Raw genomic sequence first — 16,776 nt, forward strand, 5'->3', positions numbered from 1 at the left:
TTTGACATACATACCATTTAACTAAAAACAGAAAAAAGCTCCTTGAATTAGTACTCGTAAAAAAGTAAGCGAATAATCAAAAACAATTCTTTTTATTTGAATATCTCGAAAATGGTAAAGTTTTGTTGCTGAAGTCATATAAAGGGTGATTTTTTAGGTATTATCTTTTTAAACAGTTGGTTTAAACAGCTGACACAAGTTTTGTGTTTTGTTTCACTGTCAAACATCTTTAGTTTGGTCTATAATTTAACCATGAATCGTCTTACAAACGAACAACGCTTGCAAATCATTGAATTTTATTATAAAAATGCGTGATCTGTTACGAAAGTTTAAAGTCGAAAAATTGTGTTCAGCGACGAAGCTCAATTTTGGATCAATGGGTACTTAAGAAGCAGAATTGTCGATTTTGGAGTGAAGATCAGCCAGAAGAATTGCAAGAGTAACCAATGTATCCAGAAAAGGTCAATGTTTGGTGCGATTTATGGGCTGCAGGTATCATTGGACCGTACTTCTTCAAAGATGCTGCGAATCGTAACGTAACTGTGAATGGTGAGCGCTACCGTGAAATGATATCCAACTTTTTTTTGCCCAAAATGCAAGAGCTTGACTTGCATGACATGTGGTTTCAGCAAGACGGTGCCACATGCCACACAGCACGCGTAACAATGGACTTGTTGAGAGGCGAGTTCGGTGAACATTTTATTTCACGTTCGGGACCTGTCAATTGGCCACCGAAATCGTGCGATATAACGCCTTTAGATTATTTTTTGTGGAGCTATGTTAAAGCTCATGTCTATTAAGACAAGCCTGCTTCAACTAACGCATTCGAAGACAACATTGAGACATTTATATGTGAGACACCGCACAGTGGTCCCGCCGCGTAGGCAGAGCGGTCATAAAAACTTTTGGCGTGATAAATGACTTTTTAGTACGTTTTTAAGTTGAGAAATGTTTTTATTTGTTAAAAAAACATTAAGACATATAAAAGTAATATATATATAATAAGAATATATATAAGATATAATAATAATAATATATAATAAAGTAATATATAATTAATATAAAAAGTCAAAGGAAAATTAGGTAGACACATTTTTCATATAAAATTTTTTGTTTCGTTTAAAGTTTTGCATAAATCTTAAATTATAAACAATAATAGAAAACAAACATTAAATTCCGAAAGGATGAGCATAAAGTATACTTTAATGCCAGTTAACTTATTCTTATTTATGAAAACAATAAAATATTAACTTTCAAAAAAGTTACTGTACTTAGAAATACAAAACTTTTAACTCAATAATGATCGATCACCTCCGACCCATGAATGAGCACTTTATGAACTGATGCAGGTAAATTATACCATGAATATTTACTAACTAGAATTTTAGCAGTGTCTAGTGCGTATATTTTGAATTTATTCGAATTAATTTTAAAACCAGATGAAAGACATTGTCGGAGATAACTACATCTGTCTATAACGTGTTTGCCTATTCCTGTGATTTCGGATGATATGGTTGAATGAAGGAAAAATTTTCGTGCTGTATTTCCATCATTAGAGGTGCCACTTCCTCTCCTTCGCGGGAGGAAACTCTAAACTCCCTCTGAACAAATTCCTTTCTCTTAGCTAAAAGTGCTTTTTCCTCAGATGAACGTGCTTCCCACCTTTTAAATTCGATTCTATAAGAAACATGAATTAAGTATTCAAAAAATCTAATCCAAGAAAGCAGGGGTGATAAACCAAATTCAAATCTACTGGAGTTTACTTGTTTGTTTCTACACTTTTCTAAGTCAGTCAATTCTTTAGGTGTCGCACCACAAATATAACATTTACTCGTAGATGAGTCACTATGAGCACAGCACACTTTACCATCAACCATAGTTAATTGTAAAGAATGACTTACTTTATAACTATGGTTATCGATTTTAACAACAGTCGGATTCAAGTCACTAATAGCTTTTTTAAAATGCTCTTCTTCTTGAACACAAAGAGCTTTAGTTTCTTTAGCAAATTGAAAACGTATAGGTCGACAAAACTTTGTCGAGGATGGGCGAGGGTTTTTCCAAATTATCTTATCTGGGTCAGAGGTAATCGATTTACAAATTAATTTCAAGGGTACATAAGATGCAACAATTAAACTTCCATCTTCCGTTCTCGGATCAGAAAAACTTTGCTTGTACTCGCTCTGTCCAGTGCTGCCATCGAAACCCCATTTACCTACTAATTCATACTCAGTGCAACTTGATTCAGATATATTTACCAATACTGGTTTTTGAGATTCGAGAATTCGAGAGCAAATGTGGTCCAACAAACATTGTCAATTAATTTCGGCAGATGATTCTGTAACGCCAATTCCTGTTGGGTAACACCGTTTTTTTGCGTCAAGAACTTTTTTATAAGATGGTAAAGCGTTAGGCAATTTTGAATGAATAAAGAGTCTTAATAACAAATACTGATGTTTGGCGAGTTTTGCCTCATTAAATAGAGACAAAACTTCGTCCGTATTGAATTCTAAATAATTTGAATTTGAATGCTTTGAATTACTTACAATAGTATTGCACGAATAGCGGAACTATCAACATTAGCTAGATCGGATAACCTGCGACGCTTTGTCCTCTTGCTGCAATCCTCAAAATCTTTTCTGTGTCTCTGCCTGTGTTCGCTCGGAGAAGGATTCGTAGAGTTTGTCACCTCGCCCGACTCCCGCTTTTTAAACACACATAATTTGGTTTCAGTTAACTAATTCAAAATCCTACACATAGGTACAGATTAGACCCTATATCAAGCGCAATCGCAGGTCATCGCAGCTGGAAATTATTTTTCCTTAAAGAGGACATACGTAAGAATATTTTAATGTATGTTTCATTTGTGCGAACTTAGTTAAAACTTTACAAACTTCTTATAAAAAAAAAATAAACGGCAAATTTTAAAGTACGTATTTCGTATGGTCTGAAAACCTATTAAATAATAATTAAAAAAGATAACAAAACGTTTAACATGTCGTACATACCTTCAACTTGAATTTCTATTGTACAAAAGGTCATAAACACAGTAATGCTTAGAAAAATAACACTTCCCGGAACTACGTAAGTACGGAGCGGAGACCACGCTAACTATAACTTTTCAAATTCTCTTACTTTGGAGGCACAATTATAAGTGAACTGATTGTGCAGTTGAAATTTCTTTTGTACTCTAAATTACTATGTCTAATAAACTAACATTTAGCTAAATATTGTTGCATAATTTTAACATGACTATTTTCATCCAATGTCCTATGGCGGAACCACTGTGCACCGGCCCAAAACATTGGACTAAGCGGATGGACCATTTGAAGCGCAGTCGCGGTCAACATTTGCATGAAACAATCTTCAAACATTAAATTATATGGACTGTACTATCGATTTAAATAAAAATTGCATGCATTTTTCTGAATTTTACGTGTTTTTTTAACTTTCCTATCGCTCTTAAAAAATCACCCTTTATAAAGAAATCAGAAATGGCAAAAATAATAATGTTCTTAACAACTTTCCTGGCAACCCTGAATAATGTTTACTTTGCTTTCTTTTGACATATGGAGCGATCTTCAATCATTTTTATGTATGGCAACAGCACATATGGTGTCTGTTTGGCCGAACAAATTTTGCTATAAAACTCGAACTCCTCGTATTCGGTGCAACAAAAATTGCAGCCTGCGAGCAAAGTGAGTCATTAGAGAATCATGCTGCCATATCATTTCCACCTATTTTGAATAATATTCCTCCAAATATGACATACGAAACAGATTTTTCGTATAAATGTAAAAAATATGACAACCCACCTGCTCAGCGGTTCACCGAAGCCTACATGCCCTTTTTGTGGCTCCAACGAATTTACTACACTTCATCTGATAGATACTTGTCCTTCCCTACAAAATATCAGAACATCCTTTTTCTCAAGCATCAATCCATCGGAACTCCTCAAACAGACAACGGTATGCAATTTAAATAAGATTTGTGATTATGTATCTAGATGTAAGTTAAGGCTGTAAGACACGCTGTCATTTTTTATTATACTAATAGCCGAAGGCCATAGTAGCCAGTGCTTTAGCTCTTTAAGTGGAATAGTTATTTATAATTGTTACTCCTTTAATAAATAAATAAATGACATACGAAACAGATTTTTCGTATAAATGTAAAAAATATGACAACGCGTCAAAGCGAATTTCGTATTTAAAGACAAAACAAACAAATAAAAAGCAAAATGTTGTTAACATGTAAGGTCCCACAACTGGTTTCTTATCCAATAGCAAAAACTATGTTGAAAAAATATCTTCTGATGATGCTATTGCTCCCCCAAAACGCCCACGTGCAAAGATCTTTGAAGACAGTGAAACAGATTAATTACCATATGAAGTTTTAAGAGTAACAATAAAGTGTTTAATAAACCTTTAATTTGTTTTAGTTTTTTATTAATTATTTAAATTTTGTTTTTTGAATTTTGAAATATGTATGTATATATGTATTATTATTCGTATCTTGTGTTTTTAATTGTATAAGAAAGTCTGAGCTTTAGTATTGTATGTGCATCTGTTATTTTGTATGCATTTTATTTAAAAAAAAACCTATTGGAACGTAACCCCCAAATTTATATGAAAACTATTGTTTTAGATAACGCGGAATTACATAACGCGCAATTCTTCTGGAACGCAACTATCGCGTTATACGAGGGATACCTGTATATCATTTTAAAACTGTCGAGTAAAAGTTAGTGATATCGAATGGTAAAATTATCGATATTGTATCGTATCTCATCGAAATTCTTGTCCCTTGACATAGCATATTTTCGTATAGTTCACGTATTTATTTAATTAAAAAATACAGATTTCTTCCAAAGAAATCGGAACAAAACTACAAAATGTATAAACAATTAGTACTTGCATCATTTCTGCTTTTTTACGTGCAAATATCGAATGGTTAGTAAAAATGTGAACTTTTGCTGCGTTCGTTTTTATTGAAGTCTTTTGTTTTGTTGCTGCCAGCGTACACCCATACTGATTTCTACACAAGACAATATCAGAGTAGATTGTGACTAGTAGTTTTATTAAGCCATCAAAGTTTAAGTAAGCCAAACGTAATTTTATCAAAATTACAAATATCTGTGTACAAAATTAATATATTAACATTAATTCACGGTAGTTTTTCATGCTTCAAATGGGAAATGTTTTCGCCTGTTTAATTCTAAGTGCTTTAAATTTTTGGCCTTATAATGTTGGACAGTAGGGCTATGACTTTTCCTTTTTTGTCATCTCACTGAATGATATCCAGTGTTAATGTTTTATCCTCTTTCTCAAATGCAGTACCCGAACCTATATACAAACTGCGTTTTCGTCACCCATAGCCCCTTGCCTATACAGCATGTATAAATAAAATTAACTAATATAAAATTAACTACCTATAGCAACCTCTATATATGGCTGATTACCTAAATGACAGTTGCACTGCATGAACACAAAGTCAAATATTCGCAAACAAAACACCTCGTTGATGCGTTTATGAAGTCAGACTCTTTCATGCAAATGTTGAATACATCCATGTTTTATTTTATAGGTTTGTTACGACGCTGTTATCAGTGCCGTTCTAGAGGGGAGCTTGGGAGCTGCAAAGATCCATTTAATTATAACGCAACTGATGTCGAAAATGAACCCGGTCTGTCGGCTATACCCTGTGCATCTGGCTGGTGTGGAAAGGTGATCGAAGGTGGTGGCACATATGCCGTAGACGGTAATTACGAAACCTTAATATTGACTATATATTTCAAATATATTTACATATATAGATTACGACCAAGCAATTCAGCGAATGTGCGTACAGCGCGGACCAGATGACAACCAAGATCGATGTGCGAATACAGTTTACAACTATAAAAAAGTGTATATGTGCTTTTGCCAAGGAGATCTATGCAATCATGGGTCGACTATTAGCCTCAACACTTTTGCGTTGGGAATTACGGTCTTTGCAATAATACATAATTGTTTATATTAATCACAACTGTGATCACTAACCACAGACTGTTTATTTTTATAAAAATCTTTTTTAACATCACTGCCACCGTAGACTTCGGAATTAGAAAAACTTGTGTGAATATGTCCATTTGACGATTTTTAACATATAAAATTCAACTTTCTTTTATTTCAAACCAGAAAATCTCAATTAGCGAAAAAATACAAATACAAATACAAAGCAAAAAAAATGTATTTCAACTCTCGTAATAATAGGTGTAAGGATGCTAGCAAAATCAAAATATTTAGTAACAAACCTTGAACATGGGCAAATTGAGAAAAATGTTATCTTATATAATATTTTAAAAATATTTGTAGCACCGTAGATTCTATCCTGAACTGTCGTTTTCCTGATCACTTTTAATAGTATTAACGATGTTAAACAGGTTGCGCATTTGTAATTTGTACATCTTACTTTCTTGCTGTAAGCTGGCACGTCGGTCCTTCTCGTGAGCGAGTTTTTTTTCAAGCTCCTGTGCCGTGGAATGCAAATTTTGATATTGTGCTTCTGCTTTATAAAGAAAGAAAAATTTATATTTTCTTTTTAGGAATCTAATATAGTTGTTGCTTACCCTTATTCACTAGTCTTGATTGCGAACGCCTACAAGCCGGACATAATTTTTGCTGGGTATTTTCTAAAACTGAAGCCTTTTTATAAGTAGTTGACTTCTCGTCATCTTCCGGATGACATAATTGGTGATAATACCCTTTACACTCGATGCATTGATCAAAGCAATCTGAAATAATACAAAGCTCAACATTTCAACCTTCAATATTCACTTTAGTTTTCATACCGCCGCTTTTGAGGCACTCATTGCAACAACGTTTTTCATCCGGTGAACTCGAACTAGATCGAGATGGTAAAGTATCTTCACTTTTTTCAGCATTACTACGTTTTGGACGCTTCGACTGTAAAACGCGTTTTATTTGTGGTGAAAGTAAAAAAGCTTTTCTTTTTTTTTCTGGCGGAGGATAGCTACCATACTGAAAATTAAACATTCAATATACAAATCATAAGAATATTACCTAGCCAATGTATTGCTAAATAAGCACTTTTTAATAAAATTCTTTACCTCAATACGGCCATAGTGAAAGTCAGCTCGTTCGTTGTTATGTACAGTACGCCGTTTGCGTTTTGAGCGCCGCTGTTGCATCTGGACAAGAACGGTAGGGGTGAAAAGTTGAAAAAGACGTAAAAACATTTCTTGGCCGTAATGTTCTGGTAATGTTCGCTCTTCTCCATATTCCATGAAACCTAAATGAGGTTGAGGAGGTGTTGGAATACGTTCAGGATTGGAATCTTCAGATGATGAGTTCAATTCAGTATTGCGCTCCTTCGAAACAGTTGCAACAGATACTGCACTACTGGCATTATTTCTTGCCGCTCTTGTTCTAATTTCATACTTTTTTGCAGTATGATTGGCTGCAGACGTTTCTATTGATGAAGTTGAAGAGGGACCCGAACGAGCTAGCATGTTTGCAGCTGCTTTTGCTACCATATTTTCAGTGCGTGCCTTGTTAAGGGCTTGTCGTAGATTCAATCGGCTAATTTTTACATTCTTTGATACAGGTAAATCAATTAGCGGCTCCAAGGAATCGCCAATTTTCGATAAAGTATCGGGTAAGTGTGGGGGATCTTCAGATGGCAACCCCATGTTTTCTGGATTACCACCAGTATTCTTTTCTTCTATAAGATTCATTTGTAGGAATTTAGAAGCATCTTGAAATCCTTCAAAACCTGCTGAAACCATCCCAACATTGCCTACCATTCTTTGAGAAATTGGCTTTAACAAAGACATTTGGGACAAACTATTCGAGTTCTCGCTGGGGCTTTGTAATGGGCATGTACCATCAGCGGGTATATTTTCACTAAACATGGTGCTATTAGAATTATTTTTAATGCATCGCATACCCTTCATTTCATTAGAAAGTATAACCGAATTGTCCTCCTCATCAGAATCTTCAATTTCATAAACAACTTTTTCTTTCTGTACTTCAAAATATTTTTCGATTAGTTTTTGTTCTGTACTCCGAGACAGTACTGTTGCAGGAAATATTTCAATAGAGGAATCATTTACAAGTGGCACTAATTCTCTTGAAATCCAAGCACTTGTTGCCGTATAGTCCATAGGAACATCGTTCTTCTTCACCAGTTTCGTGAATTCATCAATTATTCGACGCAATCGCAGCAATAGGAAATGCTGCTCAGCATTTATCTCGTAAAGCTCCGATTCAATTTCATCCAAAATTCGCTGTTTCTGAGCAGGATCCTGTAGAAAAATAATTTACAATCATTGGCTCCACAAATTCTGCGTAAAATGGCGCCTGGATCAATATTAAAAGTTTCAAAAACTACAATACTACATTGCTACACTATGAAATCATTTGAACAAATAATCTTGATTGTAAAAAATACATAACGTACTGCGTCCTCCTCCTGTTGAAACACGTCAATAACCATCTAAAATAATAAAAATAAATTTAAATACATAGGAAACCCATTAAATATTTGAAGTAGCACACAAAGAACAAAGGATAAAAGTGACTGCAACCATTCAGTTTACTTACCTGGTGTACTTTGATGTGTGCTTTAAAAGACCGTTGACAATAAACGATATCATTTTTTATTTCTTTTGGAAACTTGAAGAAATTATCCAAATAATATTGAAACATACGAGAAGATTTCACGGGCAGCATAGTAATATCGACACAATTGTGTAAAACCGTAAGGTGTAATCATAAATTTTTCAGCTAAAACTGTACTGAATGTTATAATTTCAAGCAAAAAGATTTAAAACTACTAATATCTTTTTTGATCGAACACTACTCTGTTGCTTCTAGTGACGGGCAAATCTGAACTTTTTAGTCGACTGCCTCGATTGTTTCAACATGGTTCTCGATGTTATTACTAGGAGGAAATTTTGCATTAATCATCACGGCAAATTGAGAAGTGGAGGTGGCGCCATTAAAAACCGTTACTTTATTTTTCACAATACAAAACAAACGAATATAACAAACAAAAATAGTAGAAATTGCATGTTTGTGAACATTAAGTTCATGGCATGGCAATGTTGTGATTTGTGAGATTAAAACTAAACAAACTAATGCAAACGAAATGCCGCGTGTTAAATTGTTACAGCACAAATTAATATAAAGCCTCCAAATGCATTTTTTGCGCTTGTGTTTGGCTGTTTCCATTGCTTTGGCCTACACTTCTTCTTCACAAACAAGAAATTCCTCTTGCTTTTGTTTGTGTATTGGTGGCTCTTACGACACAGCGAAATCGGAAGGCGCAGTCTTCTTCTCTAATATTTTTGTTAATAACCCAAAGCGAACTATATTCAGAAGGTAGTACCTTCACAAAACCGTTACTTTAGTGTTCGTGGTTCTGATATGTGTGACATTAATTTAACACACAGCAATTCGTTTTCATTAGTTGTTTACTTTTAATCTCACAAATAACAAAATTACAAAGCCATTTACTGAATTTTAACAAACATGTAGTTTATTCTCCTTTTGTTTGTTTTGTTCGTTTGTTTTGTATTGGGAATGGAATTGACGTCAGAGTTGTCAAAATCAGGAAAAGTAAAGTAACTTTTTTGTGAAGACGCCACGTATGGTTCTCAATTCGCCTTGTATTTGATCAAAAATATGAATTCGCTTTGACCCCACATGGCGAGACAGAAGTCGCCAGAAGATACGAGTTGCCAGATCTATGTGCAGGCGCATAGGGTATTCAGTCATAAGTTCAACGTGTAAAAGAGTAAACGAAAAGTAATAAAGGATTGACTAAAGCAAGCAAGTAGTGTTACCCTCTAATTTGTGGCTTTCATTTAACAATCCACTGATCCAACTCAGTGGGATTATTGTAAGACATTTTATTTGGATCGAAACGTAACAAATTTGTGTCAAAAATGGGATTGTTGAATTAAGTATACAGAGTTTTATAAATAAAAATGGCACAGCTGAGTGAACTTGAGATTCAGCATGATCCAGCAGTTCGAGTATAAAGTGTTACAACTGCAGTAAGACCGGACATATGGCTCGCAATTGCAGTATACCACGCAGCCAACCGAAGACAGCCCCAGGTGGAAGCTCTAGAGGGCGAGAACTGGTTCCACAACTGAATGCTCTATAGTCTCTGCCTCGCAAATTGGACGGAAAAGCAACAACTTAACTATAAGAGGAACTGTAAATGGTCGATCCTAGGAGCTTACTCTGGACACAGGTGCAACGATCAGCTACAGGAGAGACAGCTACGATTTCCGGAAAGGTAGTTTGCGAGATCTTTATTGAAAGTTTGTCAGTAGTTCACACATTTTTACGGGGTGAAATCAGGAAATGAAGGAATAATAGGTGTTGATTTCATGCTGCTGCGCGGATTTAACTTGGATTTGGGTAAAAGGATTCTGTAGTGCAAAATATGGAGACATCTTTGAGTACTGGGTATGAGTACATCGTACAGTCCTGAAAGGTAACCCTAAGTAATCGTAAACGGATTATGCTTGTTGGGAACCCCTGATTACTTATAAAAATATTGGGGATCCCTGATCAGTTATAAATTATTTGTTGTACTATACTTTATGTATTTGATTCCCGCTAATTCTGTGTATGCGCGTTTGTACATATGTACGCGAACAAGGAATAACGAAATAGGAACTCTGCATTGACCGTTACCTATTGTGCGGACATACTAGTTGTGTACAAGCGCGTATATACAGAATTAGCGCTAAATTTGTATATGAGTACCGCAGTGTGTCCTTCGCCGAATTTGCCGCTGCGTTAATGACTGGTTCGATTTCAGAAATCAGTCGTTAGCCAGCGGAGGGAGGACACACTGCGAAATAAACGCTACAACGCACGGAAAGTTAAATTCGCAATTCCCTCTTTTTTTTTCACAAAAACTTTTTTTCGCACGTCCGTTCGAAGTCATTTGTTCGCCACTTGTTCCAGCCAGGACCTAGGTAAGCATGGCGACACCAGTTTCAAAGGCCACTACACCTGCATCAGTAGCCGACCAGCAAAGGGTGTCGGATACTGGCACTGCCGTCGGTGTAGTGGATTTGCCAAGTCCTCCCGTTGCCGAGGGAGTCACCACTCGTGCTTCATCTGCCGCCCGCCAAGAAGTGATGTTCCAGGCTATGCAAAAACGCATCGCCGCGCTTGAACGTCGCCTGAAAGTTGCCCAAGACAAAATAAGGGAACACGAGTTAACCAACGAAGCCCAGCGCGCTGATGCGCAAAGCATAGCCAGTGCACCCAGCGACAGTTCCGCCAACGAATCTGCCTTGCCGTCATCAAGCCTGCCGATGACACAGATCCAGTTGCTTCAGCCGCAATCGCCGTTAATAACATGTGCTGCTACCTGTGTGCATACGGTGCAGCCGCCGCCGCCTCAGAACGCTACACGTTATCAGATGTACACCGCTACTCGTTCCTCACCGCTTATTTACACATCCTCAACAAATGGGACGTACAGCAGCTCGACTTTGCCTCCGGGCGACACATTTGTTAGCAGTCTTCCGTCAACGGTGCCAATTTCCGCTAATGTGGGCTCCTTACCCTTGCAGTTTTCAACCCAGCCAAGGAAATTGCAAGATTTGCCGGAGTTTAGCGGGAAACCAGAGGACTGGCCGATATTTTTTACTGCCTACACCGAGTCAACCACTGTCTATGGGTACAGTCGCTTTGAGAACAACTTACGCCTGCAGAAGTGCTTAAAGGGTGAAGCCCGAGAAGCTGTTAAATCGCTACTAATCCATCCAAACAACGTGGCCAATATCATAGAGCAACTTAAGTTCCGATTCGGTCGCCCAGAGCAATTAATTCGAAGCCAGCTAGCCCATGTTCGAGAAATTGCCCCGATATCGGAAAGCTCAGTGGTAAAGTTGATACCATTTGCGACGAAGATTAGCAACGTCTGTGCATTTTTACGTTCTGCATGTGGCGGAGAGCAGTATTTAGTGAATCCAACACTCCTCGATGAGCTCGTCGGAAAGTTACCCATGAGCAAGCGTATCGAATGGGCAGTCTTTGCGTCATCTTTACAGCCTTACGCAACTGTTCAGCATTTTAGCGATTGGCTCACTCAACTTGCCAACGTCATCTGCACGGTTTACGATGGAGAAGCAGCGAAAGATTCGAAGCGTCGGGTTGTGTTGCACGCTGCCGAATCTCAACGTCATTCAGCCTGCCCTATTTGCCAGGGCCAACATAAGCCAGCCGATTGTACGCAGTTTAGTCAACTTACAGTGCCGGAAAGGTGGGAGGAAGTGAAGCGACGTCACCTTTGTTTTTCTTGTCTCAACGTTGGACATGGGTCGCGCAATTGCCAACGGCGCAAACTATGTTCAACTGACGGGTGCAAACGGTGGCATCATAAATTGTTGCACGATATTGGGAAAATAATCGATGGGTCATCAAACCAGTCACCGCGGCCTCGAGATCGCCAACGACGTACTTCCATTGCCGATACACATACAGGTATTAGTACGAGGACGCAGCCAGCGTCTCGTATTGAACAGCAAGGTGATGCGGGTGCAGCGGTCCTTAGTTGCAGTACAGATAACAATAGTAAGTTATTATTTCGGATTCTGCCGGTCGTGCTGTATGGGAACCAAAAGCGCGTTGAGACGTACGCACTTTTAGATGAAGGTTCGTCAATAACAATGATTGATAGCACACTAATTGAAGAGCTCGGCTTACGTGGCCGGACTGAACGCTTGAACCTACAGTGGTTCGGAGGACGTGCCGCTCAGGAGTCGGCCATGGTGGTAGATCTACTCGTGAGTGGTGCCGGTATGCAAAAGAGACATAAGTTACGAAGGGTTTATGGTGTTTCAAACTTGCAGCTGCCTTCTCAGAGTCTGAATAAATCCGATTTGCGTTGCCATGAAAGCCAATTGAATAAGCTGGCAGTTGAACCATACGCACAAGTCAAGCCAAAGCTGCTAATCGGACTCGACCACTGCCACCTCGGTTTGCCGTCAGCTACAATGCAGCTAAACAAGTGTGGGCCATTCGCTGCGAATACTGAGCTAGGATGGGTTGTATTTGGGCCAACAATGAACTCCGATCCATCATTGCCATCATGCTTATTCGTTAACTGCCACACTGATCAATCTCTACATAATATGGTTGCTGAATACTTCGAGACGGAAAGCTTTGGGGTTCGAGCTGCACCTATCATGGAGAGTGAAGCTGACGTCCGTGCTCGGGAAATCTTGAAGTCTACTACATGCCGTGTTGAAGGAAGGTACCAGACTGGTCTGCTCTGGAAACGTTCCGACATACAGCTACCTGCCAGCTATTCTATGGCTTTGAAAAGATTAGCGGGTGTTGAAGCAAAAATGAGGCGCGATACAGACTTTGCCGCTGAATATAACCGCATCATAAGTTCTTACGTCATGAAGGACTACGCACGAAAGCTGTCGCCAGAAGAAGCCGCTTTAACTTGCAATAGAACATGGTACCTGCCTCATTTTGCCGTGAAGAATCCAAATAAGCCAGGCAAGTTACGCATGGTGTTCGACGCAGCTGCTGAGGTGGACGGTGTGTCCCTTAATTCACAGCTTATGAAGGGTCCGCAAGAGTATCGGTCTGTGCCTGCTATACTATTCCACTTTCGGGAAGGAGCAACGGGCGTGTGTGGGGACATCACAGAGATGTTTCACCAGGTGCTGGTTCAACGTGACGACAGATGTGCGCAACGATTTCTTTGGCGCCAAGGTGATACTACCAGACAGCCCGAGGTATATGAGATGCGCGTAATGACCTTTGGAGCAGCATGTTCGCCTTGCGCCGCCAATTATGTGAAGACGATCAATGCGTTGGAGTATGGCAACAAAGTCAAGGGTGCTACCCGAGCCGTGAAATCGATACTGGACTACCATTATGTCGATGACTATGTCGATAGCTTTGACACAGAGGAAGAAGCAGCTGACATAACGAAACAAGTTCGCGCAATACATAAGATGGCCGGTTTCGATCTTTGTAATTTCGCGTCAAACTCATTAAGAGTGACAGAAGCACTTAGTGGTGACGGGAATATCCGTCAAATAGCAAATAAAGAAGGAGTACTGGTGGACAGAGTCCTCGGTTTGTTTTGGCAGGCATCAACCGACACTTTTGGGTTTAAACTGAGATTCAACAACGTAGATTCCAACGTTTTGGACGGAGGGCGCCGTCCGACGAAGCGAGAACTTCTCAGTGTGGTCATGTCGATCTTCGACCCGCTGGGCTTTCTTAGCAACTTTGTAGTGAGCGCTAAGATCCTCATGCGGGAAGTGTGGAAGAATGACATCCGGTGGGACGAGCCACTGCCAAACAACGTAAACACCGCATGGGAAGGATGGCGTAAACAACTGCCAATGGTCGCCGAATATACCGTCCCTCGATACTATTATCGAAATGGGAAACCTGAAGTTTTGCAGCTCCATGTTTTCGTCGACGCCAGCGAGGATGCCTTTGCCGCGGTAGCCTACTGGAGGTCAACTAATGCCGCCGGTGAGGTTGAAGTCGCATTTATATCTGCAAAAACTAAATGCGCGCCGATGAAGTCATTGACGGTCCCTCGATTGGAGCTTCAGGCAGCTGTATTGGGTACGCGTTTGCTGAATTGCCTACGAGAGGAGCACTCCTTGCACATCGATGACTGCGTCATTTGGAGTGACTCCAAAACAGTGATCCAGTGGCTTCGAAGTGAACATCGACGCTATAAGCCATTTGTGCAGCATCGGATCGCCGAGATATTAGCCACAACTACTACTGCAAACTGGAGATGGCTACCTACCGAGCACAATGTCGCTGATGAGGCTACTCGAGCTAATAACTTTGTCGACTTCAGCTCGTCCGCCCGTTGGTCCTGCGGCCCACCATTTTTGTTACGAGAAGAGCAGTATTGGCCGACAGAGAGCTCTACATGCAATCATCATGAGGAAGCTGACAAGGAACTACGTCCTAAATTCGCCCTTGCAATCGTAAGCTGTACGTTTCTAGACTATAACCGATTCTCTACATTCAGTAAACTGGTGAGAACGACAGCATGGGTCCTGCGATTCATTGACGTTTGCCGCCGCCGTAAACCGCCAGACCGAGGCTATGGGTTGACTGCCAAAGAAGTTGAGACTGCTAAGCTTTGTTTGTGCCGCCTCGTTCAACGCGGTGAATACGCCGAAGAGTTTCAGCACATCGAAAGCGGTCGCAACCTGCCACGCACCAGTTCGCTCATTCAACTTTCGCCGTATATAGACGAAGATGGTGTTCTTCGTGTACGAGGACGCATAGAAGCTGCCAGCTGGCTCCCAATAAGCGCGAGACGCCCTATCATACTACCGCCAAAGCATTGTTTCTCAAATCTGGTCGCCATGCACTACCACGTCAAAATGCATCATCAAAATCTAGAAGCCACTATTTGTGAGATACGTCGCCTTTATTGGGTACCACGCCTCAGGAGTTTGCTGCGCAGTATAGTCGCCAATTGCGCCATTTGTCGCTTAAGAAAAATCCATGCCGTATCGCCATTGATGGGCCCTCTTCCGATTGATAGACTCACTCCTTATGTCAGGCCATTCAGCTATACGGGCCTTGATTACTTTGGACCGATAACAGTAACTGTTCGCTGCGCCAACGAAAAAAGATGGGTGGCGTTATTTACGTGCCTGACAGTCAGGGCTGTGCATCTGGAGTTGGCTCATGACCTCAGCACTGACTCATGCATAATCGTATTGCGCAACTTTATAAATCGTCGCGGCGTTCCCGTACGTGTGAGGTCCGAAAATGGGAACTGGAAGCAAAGCGCTTCAGTGAAGTCTTCGATTGCAATCGCCTGCAGGGTGAGCTATCGCAAAGGGGCGTAGAGTGGATTTTTAACTCGCCTTTCAACCCGGCAGAGGGGGGCGCTTGGGAACGATTGGTGCAGTGCGTAAAGAGAGTACTACGATGCACTTTGAAGGAAACGTCGCCACGGGAGCACACGCTCAACTGCTTCCTAATCGAGGCGGAAAATATTGTGAATTCTCGGCCGTTGACGCACTTGCCCATCTATGTCAACCAGGAGCAGCCGCTGACTCCAAATGACTTCCTTCTCGGTGAAGCCAACACACCGCGAACTCCGATTGCCAGCGAAGTTCTGGAAACCAAATGCTTTCTTCGACAACAGTGGCGTCTTGCTCGACAACTAAGGGACCATTTTTGGAAACGATGGATAGCGGAATACCTTCCGACATTGACACGCCGGGTGAAGTGGTGCCAAAGAACAAAACCTCTGCAGATAGATGACCTCGTCTTCATATGCGACCCAAATATATCTCGTCGGGACTGGTGTCGAGGCAAGGTGGAACGTTTGTATGCAGGAGCGGATGGTGAGGTCAGACGAGCTGACGTACGCACTTCGAGTGGATTAAAGCGCCGTGCCGTCTCCAAATTGGCAGTTCTGGACGTTGATGATGGTGAATCGGGTTGATTCACGGAGGCGGGAATGTTGGGAACCCCTGATTACTTATAAAAATATTGGGGAACCCTGATCAGTTATAAATTATTTGTTGTACTATACTTTATGTATTTGATTCCCGCTAATTCTGTGTATGCGCGTTTGTACATATGTACGCGAACAAGGAACAACGAAATAGGAACTCTGCATTGACCGTTACCTATTGTGCGGACATACTAGTTGTGTACAAGCGCGTATATACAGAATTAGCGCTAAATTTGTATATGAGTACCGCAGTGTGTCCTTCGCCGA

General features: G+C 40.1%; 3 protein-coding genes across 4 annotated transcripts; 2 read left to right on the forward strand and 1 right to left on the reverse strand.

The window, feature by feature from the left end:
* Window positions 1-4,767: 4,767 nt before the first annotated feature.
* LOC128856774 (uncharacterized) lies at window positions 4,768-6,189 on the forward strand. The gene is made up of 3 exons (XM_054092091.1): window positions 4,768-4,949; window positions 5,584-5,757; window positions 5,813-6,189. Exons 1-3 carry the CDS (start codon window positions 4,892-4,894, stop codon window positions 6,016-6,018), a joined length of 438 nt encoding a protein of 145 aa, XP_053948066.1. The 5' UTR covers window positions 4,768-4,891; the 3' UTR covers window positions 6,019-6,189.
* Window positions 6,190-6,210: 21 nt separating this feature from the next.
* On the reverse strand, window positions 6,211-8,911 carry LOC128856773 (uncharacterized). 2 transcript variants are annotated; one of them, XM_054092088.1, is made up of 6 exons: window positions 8,604-8,911; window positions 8,461-8,496; window positions 7,109-8,305; window positions 6,830-7,019; window positions 6,608-6,772; window positions 6,211-6,546 (listed from the first exon to the last, which is right to left on the reverse strand). In XM_054092088.1, exons 1-6 carry the CDS (start codon window positions 8,730-8,732, stop codon window positions 6,365-6,367), a joined length of 1,899 nt encoding a protein of 632 aa, XP_053948063.1. In that variant the 5' UTR covers window positions 8,733-8,911; the 3' UTR covers window positions 6,211-6,364. The 2 variants fall into 2 exon arrangements, with proteins under 2 accessions (XP_053948063.1, XP_053948064.1); XM_054092089.1 differs by having other exon boundaries at window positions 6,211-6,543; window positions 8,604-8,910.
* A 2,094-nt stretch (window positions 8,912-11,005) lies between these two features.
* On the forward strand, window positions 11,006-15,892 carry LOC128856363 (uncharacterized). Its single transcript, XM_054091662.1, has one exon. The coding sequence runs from the start codon at window positions 11,006-11,008 to the stop codon at window positions 15,890-15,892; it is 4,887 nt and encodes a 1,628-aa protein (XP_053947637.1).
* Window positions 15,893-16,776: the final 884 nt, after the last annotated feature.

The sequence above is a fragment of the Anastrepha ludens genome, chromosome 3, assembly GCF_028408465.1.
Source record: "Anastrepha ludens isolate Willacy chromosome 3, idAnaLude1.1, whole genome shotgun sequence".
NCBI lineage: Eukaryota > Metazoa > Arthropoda > Insecta > Diptera > Tephritidae > Anastrepha > Anastrepha ludens.

Coding starts and splice junctions, on each gene's coding strand:
- LOC128856773 (XM_054092088.1), bottom strand. CDS start 8,732: ATGCTGCCCGTGAAATCTTCTCGTATGTTTCAATATTATTTGGATAAT. Junction 6,773..6,829: donor TGAGTGCCTCAAAAGCGGCG/GTATGAAAACTA, acceptor GTATTATTTCAG/ATTGCTTTGATCAATGCATC. Junction 6,547..6,607: donor ATCAAGACTAGTGAATAAGG/GTAAGCAACAAC, acceptor TTCTTTATAAAG/CAGAAGCACAATATCAAAAT.
- LOC128856363 (XM_054091662.1), top strand. CDS start 11,006: ATGGCGACACCAGTTTCAAAGGCCACTACACCTGCATCAGTAGCCGAC.
- LOC128856774 (XM_054092091.1), top strand. CDS start 4,892: ATGTATAAACAATTAGTACTTGCATCATTTCTGCTTTTTTACGTGCAA. Junction 4,950..5,583: donor TTACGTGCAAATATCGAATG/GTTAGTAAAAAT, acceptor TTTATTTTATAG/GTTTGTTACGACGCTGTTAT. Junction 5,758..5,812: donor TGGCACATATGCCGTAGACG/GTAATTACGAAA, acceptor TTACATATATAG/ATTACGACCAAGCAATTCAG.